The sequence below is a fragment of the Vombatus ursinus genome, unplaced genomic scaffold (assembly GCF_900497805.2).
Source record: "Vombatus ursinus unplaced genomic scaffold, bare-nosed wombat genome assembly UNPS02015106.1, whole genome shotgun sequence".
In the NCBI taxonomy this organism is placed as follows: Eukaryota; Metazoa; Chordata; class Mammalia; order Diprotodontia; family Vombatidae; genus Vombatus; species Vombatus ursinus.
In genome coordinates, this window is record NW_020954884.1 from 215021 (window position 1) to 231169 (window position 16149).

A 16149-nucleotide genomic window follows, 5' to 3' on the forward strand; every position below is an offset into this window, starting at 1 on the left:
TTGAAGATCCCTTCCAGCTCTAAATTTATGTCTCCCTTGAAGCACATCTCTCTCCTCTCAGCAGAGAGATAATAGACAAAATGTAAATGCATTGTTAGATGGAATCTCTGGGTCAGCTGGTTTTGATTTGTTAAAATAGTTAACATATATAATAGTTAAAATAGAGTTCTGAGAGACAGTATACATAAGGAATAGAGGATTTAGATGTAGGTTCTGGCCCTGACACGTACTAGCTGTGTGACCATGAGCAAGTACATCCATGCAACTCTGGAAGACTGGAAGTTATGGAGCCCTTGCTAGTCTACCTTGATGGAAGTAGTGTCCACACTAGAGATTTTCAACACTGATAAAATCAGGGGTCTGAACTTCTCTCTTCCCCTCCCATACCCACCCCAAGAAAAAAGATGAGGAAGGGGGGGGGTAAGGAGGGCAGCAGTGTTGACTAGAAAGTGACAGTGAGTGGCATAAAAAATTAAATAAAATATGTGCATGAGTTTAAAAAAATAGTAAAGTGCTAGGTGAGAACAAAATCCAATACTAAGTCTGGAGAGATGGAGAAGAGGTCAAGAAAGGCTTTCTGGTGTTTGAATTGGGTTTTTTAAAGGATAGGTAAAATTTCGTCTGGCAGAAAACGAAAAGGGAGGACTGTCCAGACTCTCTCAACCTGTGCAAAGTCTGCGAGGCATAAGCACTTGCCTGTCATTGATAGACGGATAGATAAAAAACAGTAAGTAACCTAGAATTTCCACCTGTGTATAGAAATGTGGCTCACTTAAAAGCCATGGCTGAACAATCTTCTCCCCTCCCCCCTTCCCCCCCTTTTTTTAGCATCCCTCTGCCCCCCGCGCTTTGCACAGTGCCTGGCGCATAGTAGGCGCTTTTAAACCTTCTTGACTTGACTTGCCCCCCCCCCATGAAAGGGTACACTACACTAAACTCTTTTGCTTTTAACAATTATCATCGAGTCGCAACCTTTATTTATTCACAGCAGTGGTGTGTCCTCTCCAGGTCTGAGGCGCAACTTACCTACCTTAAGGTCAAAGGATAAGACCACAGATTGAGAGTTGGAAGGGCCCCCGAGGCCACCCAATTCAACTTTCTCATTTGACAGAAAGTGAAGCCCAAAGAGATTAAAACATCTTGTGTTAGAAAAGTTCTGTTTTAATCCCCAACAGAAGACCTAGCAGGGAAAGTTATAGGAGGGATTTCAGAGGTAAAAGTACCCAAAGAACCAAGAGAAACTTAGGAAGTACTTAGGGAACCAAGATCTCAGTATTTCGGGCTGGGGAGATACTTTCCTTTGTGTATATAACTGGGAGAACAGGTCAAAAGCGGAGGTGTTTACTTTTCTGAAGACAAAACTAGAAACCTTGAAAAGCAAGCCACCGTGAATGAGACCGGACGTCACCTCTCCTGAAGCCTGGTCTCCCCACAGTGTTTTCAGAAATTGAAAGTTTCAGGAGCACAGCTATCTCGGGGAAGGGGATGGGAGTGGGGAAGAGGAGAAATAGCAGTAGCCAAAGATGGTCTTTATTCAAAGCACCCCCACCTCCACACTCACACCCCTGATGCACATCACTGATTTGATCTCCTGTCATTGGATCTTAACCCTGAATGAAGAGGCCCAGAGTAAGTCTGAGCCACAATTTTGTTAAAAGACCACGCAGTTTCCCAGATGCCTGCTTCGGTCCCGGCTTTTCAAATGACTTCGTCATTTATTGGCCGCCCCTTGAGTTAATCACTCGCAGCTTACTTGAGCCCCGCCCACCTCTAGCCTCTGTTAAACTGGATCTTTTTCAGCTGTCACAGCCGGCAACTCCAGGCTGTTCTTAGAAATCACTTGACTGAGCTCAGAGGGGCTGTGTCCGGATTTTGTGAAGCTAGCTGCTTGGTGCTGTCGATTCGTTTGTTTAAGATAACGTTATTTTTTAAAATCGATTTGCTTTGGTTTTCTCAGGTATATGCCCAGTGGGGCAGGAGAAAGCCAGAGAAAAAGCGCAGATTTCGTGTACAGGTGGAAACAGGTTCTGTGGGAGATTTTAAACTACAGAAATGAAACTTCGGCTTGTTTTTGATTGAAAGAATGACTCTCTGTGCTCCAAAGAGCTAAAGTAAACTGTTGCTTTTTGGGGTTTTTTTTTTTTTTCCCTATAGGTAGGTGGAATATATATGTATAGAGGTTGATTTAAAAAAAAATTAGAAAAACTGGAAACTTTCTGCTGAGGAAGTAAATATTTTCTGCATATGCAGGTTCGCCACATGTTAATATCAGCCTTGGCTCTGTACTTCTGGTGAAGAACAGAATATTTATTGGTGACTGTCCTAGGAAAGGAGATGTCCCAGGAAATGCCTCAAACCACGAGCCAAATGATCAATACCACATGTGCTTTGCATGGAAAAAGCAACAACGCCCAGTTGGGCAGTTCCTGTGAGTGCGACTTGAAAAGGAAGGCAGGCCACTATCAAGGTAAGTTTTGGAGACAATACCAACATTGATTTTATGGTGACCTACCAGCCTCTGGCAATCCCAGGTCAGCATAAGGTGAATATCATGAGGGGAAGGAAAGCTCTTGTCTTTTAAATATGCCTAATTTTTGAACTATGAAAATGTGAAGATGGGTGGGGCATCAAGAAGAACTAATGTGCATTAAATGCTCACTTTTTAAGAGGCCAAGTGAAAGATCATTAAGAACTCAAACTCCTTGTGGTTGCAGTTTTTGTTCTTAAATCCCTCAACAAATTGAAATTTCTGTACTTGAAATGACAGCCAATGTCAGTTATCTGGGTGGAGGGGTGAGTAGCAGGGAAATAACATAGTTTGTGTAATTCTAAAAATTTCATGGGATAAAATCTGACTATTGGAATCAATGTGGGTCAGATTAATCCCACATCAGCATGTCATGCCAGTTAGTGACTAGCAGCCATGTCCTACTACTTAGGGTATAATCTGAGCTTTAGGCTTGCTGCCTGGTTTATTCATTACATGGGGAAACAAAAATGGTTTTTACCGTTTCTTTTTTTTTATGGTCTAAGAGCAGGTAGAAACAGGAAAGTACAAGATGGTCTGTTATAGGTCCACTGGACAGCAGTGTAAAGATGAGGAAACATCCCCAGAACACTTCATAATTTGTCTAAGTGACATAGAGGTGGTCATAGCCTGAGTCTTCAAGCATAGGTCTTCTGACAAAATCCCACACTTTATCCATGGCACCACAAAGTGGCTGAAATGAATAGATTCAATTCAACAAATATTTGTCAAGTAATTACCTAGTGCAGAGTATTGTGCTAGGTACTAGGGGACATATAAAAATTCTATAATATAATGTCCCTGCCTTCACAGAGCTTGTTGTGTGGTAGGAAAATGAGCTACATATGTATATGACACAAAATATTGTATGACATAATGTAATATGTGATACAAAATAATACATATGGGCTTTAGAAAACTTAAATATTTTGTGAGATCAAAGCTGGGGAAAATCCAGGACTATCTGGGAGATGACAGAAGGCTTCCTAGTGGAAGTAACATTTGGTTAGGGTGGTAATGCGTGGGTAAGATTAAAACAGGGAAAGAAGACACTGTACAGGCATAGAGAATAAGGTGAGAAAAGACATACAGGTGAAAGAGTAGGGTGTACTCTGGGGATGAATAATTTAACTGAAGCATAGAATGCATGGCAGGGATAGAATGATATCAGAATGGAAAGGATGTTTCCAAATGGTGGAGGGACTTGACTGTCAGGCAAAGAAGTCTGAACTTGACTGGGTTAGCAATAGGGAAATACTGAAGTTTTTTGAACTATGGAAAGACATATCCAGATCTGTGCATAAGGATGACTAGTCTAGTAGCTATATGAAAGCTGGATTCAATTAGAGGGGCTTAAAATTAGGTACCAAAGAACATTTTATGAGGATGAAATCATCTCCCAAATGTCAGGGTTGTGCTCCAAATATTCCTAAATTCCTCTTAATTATTTTGTATTATCTGCAAATGGATATAAGAAGCATAGATTAACTGTGTTATAGGCTTTCTTTCATTTTCTCTTTCTTCCTTTCTCTTTTTTTATTTACTTCCTTATCTTCCTGAATTGCTTCTTTCTGCACTTTGAGGGGAGGGGGAATGGTGTCATATAGACACATTCTTAGTTTTTGATAAACTTTGAGCAGAATAGGCTTGAGAGTGTAATTGTTTCAATTACCAGAAGGGTTGCATGTTGACATCTGTGCTATTTACGTTATGTATATCAGGCCCCTTTGCCTGATCCACAGGCACAGGTGTCTAGAGGGCCAGTACCATGATGTGCAGCCAGGTGGCATAACGTGCTGGATTTAGAGTCAGGATGACCTGAGTTCAAATCCTGCCTTGGACACTTACTAGCTGTATGACCCTGGGCAAGTCACTTCACTTCTCTCAGCCTCAGTTTCCCTGTCTACATAATGGCAATAAAAATAGCATTTACCTTACAAGATTGTTGTAAGGATCAAACGAGCTTTGTAAAGTGCTTTGGAAATCGTAAAGTGCCATAAAAATGGTAGCTGTTATTGTTATTTTTTATATTACCAACTGTCACTGTGGGTGCTAATCTAATACACATTAAATAAAAGTAAAAATGTAATACTTTACAATATCAGCAGCACCAAACTGTTTGAAGAAATTAAAGTGACTTTAAACCAGCTACACCAGAATATGTCCTGACATGTGCTATAATTTCAGCAAGAAAAATCCATCTCCTGTAGAAATCCTCCTCCTGTAGAATTAAGTTGGTAGTTTTAGAATGACCTAATAGCCACTCCTAAACCCAATGCTGGCCATGACCATTATAGACTGGAGCCAAACTTATGGTGACCCACTTCTCAAAATATCCACAAAACTCAGTCATTTGGAAGAAATGTTTTCTTTTCTGTGGTCTTTACTAGAACTTTGCAACAACCACCACTAACTTCTGCAACTGAGCCTCAGAATACCTGTCCTTTTCAACCACAATACCTCAAAGTCTCAGGTACAACAAAATAAGCAGAAAAAAACATCACACCCAGAATTCCAGAGTGTATTGCAGACCCACCATAAGGGGTAGGGGGTATCACTTGGAAGAATGGAATGACCAGTGAGATTGAGTAAACCATTTGTTATGCTGATAAGTTACATTCCAGTCCCTGACCTAAAGTTCATAGGGGATCACTTCCCACCATAGCTTTGGTTTTTCCTTAAGGCTGGAATTTTAGGTCGCTAATCTGCAAAGTTCAGCAAGTCTTCACGGAATGTCCAGTCATTAGTGCCTGATAGTGCTGACATATTTTGGGGAAAATGGTGTCTGGCCTGCCCTACTTAAACTAAATCTTTCTCCTTTAGCTAGCATAGACGCTATAATTTCATTGATCTTCATTTCTCAAAGAACATGTCTGGAACAACCATATATGCATAATACATACATATATATACATATTTTTCCTTGGCATTCCATACAATGTGGCAAATTGCTTTAGATAAATGATATGGTTATAATTCTCTATTTCCTCACACATATTTTTGGACTGTTTGACTGTGTAACATAGATCACAGATTTAGAGTTAGATGAGTTTTTTTTTTGTTTTTTTTTTTTAGAAATCATATAATTCCATGCCTACCTTTTACTGAGGAAACTGAAATTCTGACAGGGACAAATAGCAGTGTTGGGATTCAAACCCAGGTCTTTTGACTCCAGATCCAGCATTTTCTACCATACCATATTTTTAGTAATAGAGGCCATAGAAACCCCTCCCTCATGATTGAAATGAATTCACTATCATTTCCTCCTCTCCAGGTCTTTTTTTTTTCTTCAGGTTTAGTGTGGATATCATTTACTTTGAGAAGCTACCCCTATGCCCAAGTTAAGTCTGTCTCTCTCCTCAAACTAACTGGTATTTACTTACACGATTATGGTTCGCACCTCTACCCCTAGAATGTATGCTTCTTGAGGAGACTGTGTTTTTGTCTTTGAATTCGTAGAACAGTGCCTTACACTTAATACAGCAGGTGCTTAATAAGTGTTTTGGATTGGGGGGAAAATGTGCCTTAGAGACAGAAACCATATAAGATGACCACTCAGGTCTCTATTGCTAACTTTTAGCTTCGTGTAAGTACTTCCTTGCAGGTATTAAAATAGTCTCTGGTTGCTCTTCCATAGGTCCCATGACTACAGCTTCAGACTTTGTAAAAATAAAAGCAACCTCCTACCCCGCCATGTGCTGAGCACTTGGCTCTGCTCACCAGTGTCATGATTGCTGATGTTTTAAACAGACTCAAAAGCCAAACTCACAGCAATTTGTGTATTCCCACCTAATTTTCTTTGGTGGTCCAATTCCTGGTCTAACTTTGCTCTTTATGTCCAGATGGTTACTCACAAGGCCAACAGAGCCAAATTCATCCTCCTGCTCCAAAGGACTTTCTCACCCTAATTTGTTGACTATTAGATCATAGCTTAAGAGATCTCCATTGTCTAGTGCAACCTCCTCATTTCATATTTGAGGAGACTGAGGCCCAAAAAGGTTAAGGTAGCACACATAACAAGTAGTAGAGCTGGATTTGAACTCTATTCTTCTGACTCCAAATCTAGCTCACTTTTCCATTGTATAATGCTGCCTCTTGAGAAAGTTGACATCAGGTACTAAGACAAAAATGTAAAACAAAGAAAAACCATTCTATTCTCTAATCAATGCTATTCTCTCTGGCTTTCCCTGCATTCCTAATCTAAGTTCTGGTTTTGGTCACATTCAGACTTTGGCAGGTTCTAAGCTAGACTCTTACATTATAAATATAAATAGGTTAAGAGAGTGAAACTTTAGTGCAAGCCCATACTGCTGTTAAATTCATTCGGAAGTTAAGTGATAGAACACAGAATACATTTTTACTGTCTCAAGAACAGAGACTGCTATTTCTCTTATATTTTTCCACAAGGTTTCAGTGATTTGGGGCAGCAATGTTTCCAAGCCACATGAATAAAATTTATTTAAGACAGCTAAAGAACTTAAGTATTAGGGAATGCAGAAAGATCTATCCAGGAGCAGCATTTGAATCCAAGAGGTTTTGGACAAGTAAATAATACATATTTTTATATGGAACTTACAAGAAATTTTATATGGTTTGTGATCCTCAAAGTAGATGCTAATAGCCTACCACTTTCACAGGATATTGTAGTATTGTAGTGCCTTGATGTGGATTCTAAAATTGAGATAATAGTATATGCAGCATAACATTTGGATGACTGATGCTTCTACATATGCCCTTTCCTATTCCTACCACCACCACCACTACTTGTTAATGCTTCTCCCACAAAATTATCTTGTATCTCTTCTATTTGTCTTCCCCTATAGAATGGTAGCTACTAGAGCCTAACAGAGGGCCTAACACCCTCTAATAAATGTTCATTGGTTGACTGTGATACTCTTTAGATGATGGATTGTCTTCTGATGAAAGTAGGATGAGTGTGATTTTTTAGCTATCTGGTTTTTACTCAGAAAAATAGAGGAGGGAAGGGAACAAGCATTTATATAGCACCTACTATGTGCCAGATATTTTACTGAGTGCTTTTTAAAAAACAAACATGATCTTATTTGATCCTCGCAACAACCCTTTGGACAATAAGTCCAAAGATAGGCTGTACTTGGATGCCATGGTGTCTGCAAAACCACCTAATACAAATGGTGAGACAGTTCTTTCCAAGTATAAGTCGACAGACACATAGAACATCTTTAAAGAAGATAGTTTTAGTGAAGACAGAGATTTTGGGGTATCAGTTATCACAGAATTTATGAGCTGAAAGTGGCATTAGAGTTCTATTTCATCCAACCTTTGACCCTGTACAGGATAACCACCCTGAAAGATAATCGGTATTTTTATGTTTTTGGGGTGAGGGTAAAGGGTTGGGAATTATGAAATAAAATCTTGAAGTAAAAATAAGATGAATGACCATCTGAATTTCATTTGTTGCATACTTATGACTTGCATGACATTGGCAAGTCATAAGACCTCCCAGTTCTCAATTTCCTCAGCTGTAAAATGACCTCAGAGAGCCTTTGAAACTTTAAATATATGATCCTATGTCTCTCTCTCACACACACATACATGGCATCATCCCTATCACAAATACTCAAATAGATACAAACTGGTTCTTCTAATCTAGTTCCATCATCCTAAATCTAAGCATCCTTCCAGCTCTCTATCTGATTGTAAACTCCTTAAGAGCAAGGATGCTGTCGTATGTTGTATTAGCTATAATAAAATGCTGAGCACACAAAGGTTGCCCAACAAATATCTCTTAATTAATGGAAAGATAAATCTGTTGACCTGATAGCATACAGCACTTTTATCTGTGGCTCAGCTGGTCCTCACTCAAGTTGTAAGGTAAAAGTCATGGAGTTGTCACCCATGTGGAATAGTTAGCTTTGATCTGCCTCATAGCTATAGACTACAAACCTAACCATTGTCAGCTACCATGCAAATGCATAACCTTCATCCCAAGAGGGATTGGGCAAGAGAATATTCATGAACAGACCTTCGAACTTCTATAATCACCACTGGAAGATAACTCAGAATTCATGTCCAGCTGAGTCTGAGTCGGCAATATTATCTTAATTGAAAAAAGCTGTTCCAGTTAGAGTTAAGTAGAGATGGAAAGCAAAAAGTAGCAGCTCATTGGAATTACTCATGACCTCAGAGCTGGCTGTGGCCTCAGAAGGGAGAATGGTCTATAACAGGTCAGTTTTTCTGACAAAGGACAGAAGAGCATCCAAAACTATTAGTGGATAGAATTTTTTAAATTATGATTCTCTTTGGGTTAGTTGCACTAGGGGGCTGTAGTTTATGTGTTAGCTATTACTGTAAATCATTAACAATTATATGTGCAATTTTAATCAACATTTCAACAAGTGAAGTTTCACACCAGAGTGTTACTTCCTGAAGTCATCATTAATCTAATACCATATCCAAACAAAGCCAAAATGCAGCACAATGGTATCCCTATTAAAGAAATGGATGTGTTTCAATATAATATTTCTTTGTTAGAACTTCCCTATTGGGATTGAAATCATTTAAGAGTCCTTCCAGACCATCAGAAAGAGGAGGGGTGGAGGAAGAATGAAAATCTCATTAAATACTAACTAAAATGGTGTATAGTATGCTGAAAAACACAAATCTGGGCACCTTGAGCAAGATCAGTGATTCTTAACCTGAGGTCTATGGATTTAATTTTTACATTTTGATAACTGTATTTGAATATGATCAATTTCCATTGTAATCATATGTTTTTTATGTATTTAAGACCATCATTCCAAGAAGGGGTTCACAAGGCTTCCCCAGACTGGCAGAGGGGTCTATGCCACAAAATTGAGAGAAGGGAAGAATAAGATTGGAGTTGGGGGTTTTCTGGACATTTTCACTGGCTGCCTTCTGTGCCTATCACACTCTCTCCTTATCTTCTGCCTTCTGGCTTCCTTCAGGAGTCAGCTAAAGTCCTGTCTTCTGCAAAAAGCCTTTCCTAGTCTTCAGTGCCTTTACTCTGAGATTATCCTCAATTTATTCTGTATATATCTTGAATATAGTTGTTTGCATATTGTCTCATCTATTAGACTATGAGTTCCTTGAGAGCAAAAACTATTTATTGTTATTTGGGGGCAGGGGAAAGGTTGTTTTGTTCTTTTGCCTTGTATGCCCAGAACTTAGTGAGATACTTGGCAAATAATAGTTGCCTAATTAATGCTTGTTGACTTAGGAAGGAAGGGTTCTTACCTCTTTTCAATAGGAACCAGGAGCAGAGAGTCAGGAGAGCTTGTTATGGTAAGAACAGGGAGAGTTCTAGATCCTGAAAGAGACAGGCAGTTCTGGTAGGATCTAGGCTCCTCACTCATTCCCAAGCAGGGGTTGTGTCTGGGCCAGTTCTCCCCCTATCACCCCAGGGGAACCGAGGGCCACCTATCAGGGAAGAGACCTCTGACCCGCCTGTATGACCAGTCTCAGTGACTGAAGTCAGAACCTTTCCTGTTTTGATGGTAAGGACAATTTTGTTAGAAAACAGAGCACTGAGACCATGAAATGCAGTTGGGAAGATATATGATTTGGGAGGAGAAGGGAACATAGAGGATACAGTTTAGAAGATCGCAGAAATGGGAATCTGGGAACCTCAAAGGGCTAATCTTCATTCCACTATTTTGCCTAAATGTGGCCCTGTTAGCCACCAACAGTTTACAAATAGAAATCATAGGGAGATATTTTTGCTGCATCTCAATAGGAATGTTTCAGTCGAGCCAGATATTGGTTGCCAACTCATCTTCATATGATTTATGAAAACTTTGTTTAATAACACAGCCAGTTTTGTCATAAAGGGGCTTTCATTGCCAAGGAATTTGTTAGTTGAAATATCCTTGTATTTTTGCTATTAAAGAAAAAAAAATGAGCTGAAAACAAAATTGCTCTTGAAAAAAAGTTCCCATTTGGCTGAATGTAGATCCTGGGAGTAAGAATTTTGATGGGGAGATGAAACGAGGAAGTGGTTTATATAGAGGAGTTCTTAACATGGGGTTTGGGAAGTTCCCAGTTGGATGGATGGATCGATAGATAATTGTATTTCAATGTAATTGGTTCCCTTTGTATTTCTATGAATTTTATTTTTTGCATTTAACAGCATGACTCTGAGAGAATCTGTAGGTTTCACCTGACTACCAAGGGAGTCTATGACAGAAAAAAAGGTTAAGAACCCTGGTTTAAAAGATCTTGTAGAGAAAAGAAACCCCAGTCTACAAATCTTGGAAACAAGCAAATAAAAAGGCAGTCTATTCGATTACAGATCCTAAACGTTTTTTACCTCTCTAAGCAAACACTACCCCCACTCCACCCCCAACTTTTTTTTTTCCTGGATGTGTGATTTCATTGGTATAGGGAACCTCTAATAAGGAAAATCATTCTGCCAATGGAGATTGATGGCTCCTTTGCAATTTATCATCTTAGAGAGTTGCCTGGGTTACTGAAAAGTTGTGATTTTCCCAGGGTCATACAGCTAGTATGTGTCAGTAGCAGGATTAGAATCCAGCTCTTCCTGACTTTGGAGTCAGCTGTCTATGCCTCTTGATCACATTCTAGGTGTTCTCAAGTCTTAGATTCATAAATCTGAGTTCAATCATGATCTAAAACTTTCTTCAGTCATATCATGAACTCCACCCAAGTCCCAAATATGTGTCTCAAGAGAATGTGGCAATAACCCAGGGATCACTAAGACTAAGCCAGTGAAGTCCTTACCAGGATGGAAAGGCATGCCCAGTAACATTGGTTCTGTTGTCCCTGGGCCAGCCTAAGTTTAGATACGGTCCTCTTCAGGGTGGTCAGAAAAAAGTGAATTCTTCACTAAAGACCATCTAATAAATCATGAAGGATTTGCAGTCTGTGCTTGTACAAGGAGTGCTTATACTGATGAAATCTTAGATCCTTGAATTATTAGGATCATGGTCTCTTGAAACAGTGCAAGATTTGGAGGTAGTGTTGAGTCTGAATCCCAGTTCTGCTATTTAACACTTATGTGAGCTTGGGCAACTAACAAAACATTTTTGTGCCTCAGTTTCCTCATCGTAAAATTAGGGGTTGGTAGTAGATGTAGTAGTTTGTTTCCTTCTGACTAAATAGACATCATAAGTTTAGAGCAGGTGTTCTTAACCTTTCTTTGCATTGTGGATCCCTTTGGAAGTCGAGGGACCGTTTCTGAAAATAATAGTTTTAAATGTATAAAATGCTGAGGATTACAAAAGAAAACAATTATATTGAAAAAGATATAAAAAATTAAAAAAACTAGTTCACAGAAACACAAGTTAAGAACTTGTGGCTTAGGGGCAGGTAGGTGGTGCATTGGATAGAGCACGTGCCCTGGCGTCAGGAGGATCCGAGTTCAAATTCAGCTTCAGACACTTAACTGTTACTAGCTGTGTGACCCTGGGCAAGTCACTTAACCCCATTGCCTAACCAAAACACAAAACAAAACAAAAACCTTTTGGTTTAGAGCTGGAAGGGACCTTTAAGGCCATCTGTTTGAACCCCATAATTTTACAGCACAAGAAACTGAGGCCCATAGAGGTGAAGTTACTTGCTCAAGGCCACACAGGTAGCAAGTTACTTGATGTCAGAGGACTTATTCTCATTGACAGTACCGTTCATTTATCCCAGTAGAATTGGGAAATGAGGAGGACCATGTTGCACCTACCTATTTAAAAGTTTCAGTATAGAACTAATTTGAAATTTTGAGAATTAGAAGGAAAAGAGAACCTGATTGAAAAACTATGCTTCTTATTGAAAAGTAAGAGTTTTAACTTATTTTTGTCTTTTATACACACACACACACACACACACACACACACACTAGTGCTTAGAACAGTACCTGCCACATAGTAGGTACTCATTAGACTGAATTGGAGAGTAGCAGACATTTTAAATGAGGGCTCTGATGAAGAAAGCTCAAGGGTTTCTTTTGAGCATTTTTGATCTGGATGTCTTCCACCTGCTGGGTTTCTACCAAATCAGAAGCATCTTGAAGGATTGCTCAGTCAACATCCTTAGGTAGTCAAATATTCCAAGTAACTGTATACAAAAGACTTTCAATTTCTTGTTTACAGACAAAATGACATTTGGACATCAGGAAAAATGATGACTAAGCTCTTGAGAGAGCAATATATTCTTCTTAAATGCTGAGGTGTATATTTACATTCTAAAACTGAAAAGTCTGAGTATCAGGATGTTAAATCACTGAGACTCCTCATGGTTTGTCCAGTGGACACACTTTGAGCAAGTCTTCTGCAAGGTCAGAATATGAAAGTGTAATAGAATCTGCAAAAGGAAGATAAATGGATAAAAGCCATGCAGTATTTGCAGACAGGTAGACATGTGCAAAGGGAAAAGAAAATAGATTTTGTGATAATAGTTCAATCAGCATTTTCCCAGATGCTCTGAAACAGGAGAAAATTGGACATATTTCAGTGCCTATCAATTGTAAGTGATGTAAAGTCCTAGAGAAGACCTACAGAGATATTTTTTAAATTTGCTTTGATGACTGACAGTATAAGTAATATGAAGCCAGCATAACAAATGATAGGCCATATTTGCACACTGATTTAAGGTTTGCAAAGCAATTTATATACATTATTTCATGTGATCATGAGCTATGAGCATCTATAAATATCCATATATCATTTCAAGAAGGTAGTTGGTCAAGTTAACAAGCATTTATTAAGAACCTACTATGTGCCATGCTAAGTACTGGGGATACAAAGAAAGATAAAAACAGTTACTGCTCTTAAGGAATCACAGTGTAATGTAATAGGGGAGACAGCATTCGAACAACTGTGTACAAGTAATATAGTTGCAGGATAAATTGGAGATAATCTCAGAAAGAAGGCACTAGTATTAAGACGGACTGAGGAAAAACTTCTTCCAAAAGGTGGGATTTTGTTGTTGTTTGTCCTTCATTCTCAAAGAGGACCAATGACATCAGGAGGGTGATGTCTTGACTTGCAAGTGAATTTTAGCTGAGATTTGAAGGAAACCAAGAGGCAGAGGCAAGGAAGGAGACCGTTCCAGGCATGAGGGACAGCCAGTAAAAAAAAAACACAGAGAATAGAATGTCTTGTATAGTAGAGTAGTAGAATAGTAGAGTACTTGCAGGAGAGTAAAGTATAAGAAAACTGGAAAGGTAGGAGGGGGCCAGGTTAGTAAAGGCTTTAAAAGGCAAATATTATTTTATTTTTGATGCTGGTAGTAATAGGAATTTTATTGGATGGGGGCAGGGGGTAGTGGTAAGTGTAACATGGTCAGAAATGTGCATTAGGAAAATCATTTTGACAGCTAATTGGAATGGGAAGAGAATTGAGACCAACCAGCAGGCTATTGCTATAGCCCAGGCTGAGGGTGATGAGGACTTCCATCAAGTGTCATAAGAAAGAAAAGTTGGGGGCAGCTAGGTGGTGCAGTGGATAGAGCACCAGCCCTGAAGTCAGGAGGACCTGAGTTCAAATCCAGCCTCAGACCAAACACTTGACACTAGCTGTGTGACCATGGGCAAGTCACTTAACAGCAATTGCCTAAACAACAAAGAAAAGTGGTATATAACAGAGATGCTAGTAAGGTAGAAACAATAAAATTTAAAATTTGACAACTGATTGGATATGGTGGGTAAGAGAGAGTAAGGAATTGAGGATGACACTTAGGTTGTGGGCCTAGGTGACTGGTAGATTGGCAATACCCTTGGCAGTACCCTTGACAGTAACAAGGAAATTAAGAGGAAAGCAGGGATTAGGAGGAAAGATTAAGAGCTCAGTTTTAGACATAGTCAATTTAAGATGTGTATGGGACATCCAGTTTGAGATGTCCAATCAACAATTGGAGATGGGAGACTGGAGGTTAGGAAAGAGGTAGGAATCAATAAGCAAATCCAAAAAATCATTGGCGCAGAGATGATAATCTATGGGATCCGATGAGACCACCAAATGAAATACCGTAGAACAATGAAAGAAGACTGCCAAAGACAAAGTCTTGGGAGACGTCCACACAGAGATAATTTGACTGGAGAATGAATTGAGGAGATTGAGAAGAAGTGACCAGATGGACAATGAGGGAATCAACAGACAACAGTATCACAAAAACCTGGAGAGAAGAGAAAATCAAAGAGAAGAGATCAACTCTGTCAAAGGCTGTGGGAGAGGTCAAAGAGTATGGTGGTTGAGAAGAAGGTGTTTAGATCTGGCAGTTAAGAGATCATAGGCAACCTTAGAGCCATTTCATTTGGATGCTAAGGTTGGAAGCTGAACTACAGGGCCAAGAATAACATGAAAAGAAAGGAAGTGGAGTCATTGGTTATAGACAGCTTTCTCAAGGAGTTTTAGTCATGAAAGGGAAGAGAGATATGGGATAGCTACAGAGGATGGATTGGGGCTAGGGCACTAACAACTGGGAGAATCAGGAAAGGCCTCTAGCAGGAGAAAGTACTTGAGCTATGCTTTGAGGGAATCTGGGGGCTCCAAGAAGAGGAAGTAAGAAGGAAGGCTTCTACATTCTCACAACCACCTTCCTTTCCATCCTTATTACATACTACTCCCTTTCAATACTCTACATTCCATTTGAGACTGAACTCCTAGCTGTTCCAGATCTCGTCCTGAATTCTCCCACCATCATCCAGGCTATCTCTCATGACTGGTGTGCCCTCCTTCCTCATCTCTGCCAGTTGAAATTCTTCTCTTCTTTTTTTTTTTTGATTGCCAAATCAATAAACTTTATTAAGCTGTGAATCATGTGCCAGGCACTGTGAGTTACCCAAGGTCATACTGTTAAAGGCAGAATTTTAATCTAGGCCTTATGACTCCCAAATACTTTCCTTTTTTTAAACTGAACTATTTATTTATTTATTTTTAGTTTTTAGCATTCACTTCCATAAGATTTTGAGTTTTGTGGATAACATTTTCCATTGTGAGTCTTTTGGAGTTGTCTTACGCTCTTCTTTTAAGGCTCAGTTTTGGTGCTGCCTCCCCAAAATTCTTTCTGTACTTTCTCCCCTGACTCGCCCTTGAAAGATCCTATTCCTTAAATTCCCTTATTGAACTTTTGGGGGGTTTCTCTTTTGCCTTAACCCATTTTACCTTTCACTTTTTTAATGCATGTATTATATTGTCCTATTAAATTGTAAGTCTCTTAAAGAGAAAGACTTTGTCATTTTTCAGCTTGTGTCCTCTGTGTCTAACACAATACCTGACACAGTTTTTTTTGGTCCAGACCTGTGACTGCCATAGGGAGTTCTTGGTGAGGATAACCCCCTCTACCCATACAGATGGGCCACTTTTCTGCAATGTATAGTCTGAGAAATTTATCTGACAGCACTGAGAGGTTGTGACGTGCTCAGGGCTATGCAGTCAGTAGCTGTCAGAGGAAGGATTTGGCCTCTCAAGGATAGCCTGCCATACTGCTAGTCATGTTGCATATAGTAGATGTCTAATAGACGTTTGTTTAATTGAATAGTGCACCCAATAGTACATCTGAGGCAAGAAAATAAGCATAGGACATACCTCCCAGGTCATTGGAATAAGTCCCTCAGATCCCCTCTCTCCTGGGTCTGAAGTTGCATTAAAGTCCCTTTAAGAGTTGGCCTGGAA

At 39.4% G+C, this 16149-nt stretch overlaps 1 protein-coding gene across 3 annotated transcripts in view; it reads left to right on the forward strand.

Moving 5' to 3' along the window:
• The first annotated feature begins 2256 nt into the window (after positions 1 to 2256).
• The window catches only part of RANBP3L (RAN binding protein 3 like), a 63839-nt gene continuing 49946 nt past the window's right edge, over positions 2257 to 16149 (forward strand). For all 3 annotated transcript variants that reach the window (XM_027846267.1, XM_027846268.1, XM_027846269.1), the window contains exon 1: positions 2257 to 2467. In XM_027846267.1, the coding sequence (XP_027702068.1) occupies positions 2335 to 2467 (133 nt within the window). In that variant the 5' untranslated portion in view covers positions 2257 to 2334. The remainder of the gene's footprint in view (positions 2468 to 16149) is intronic.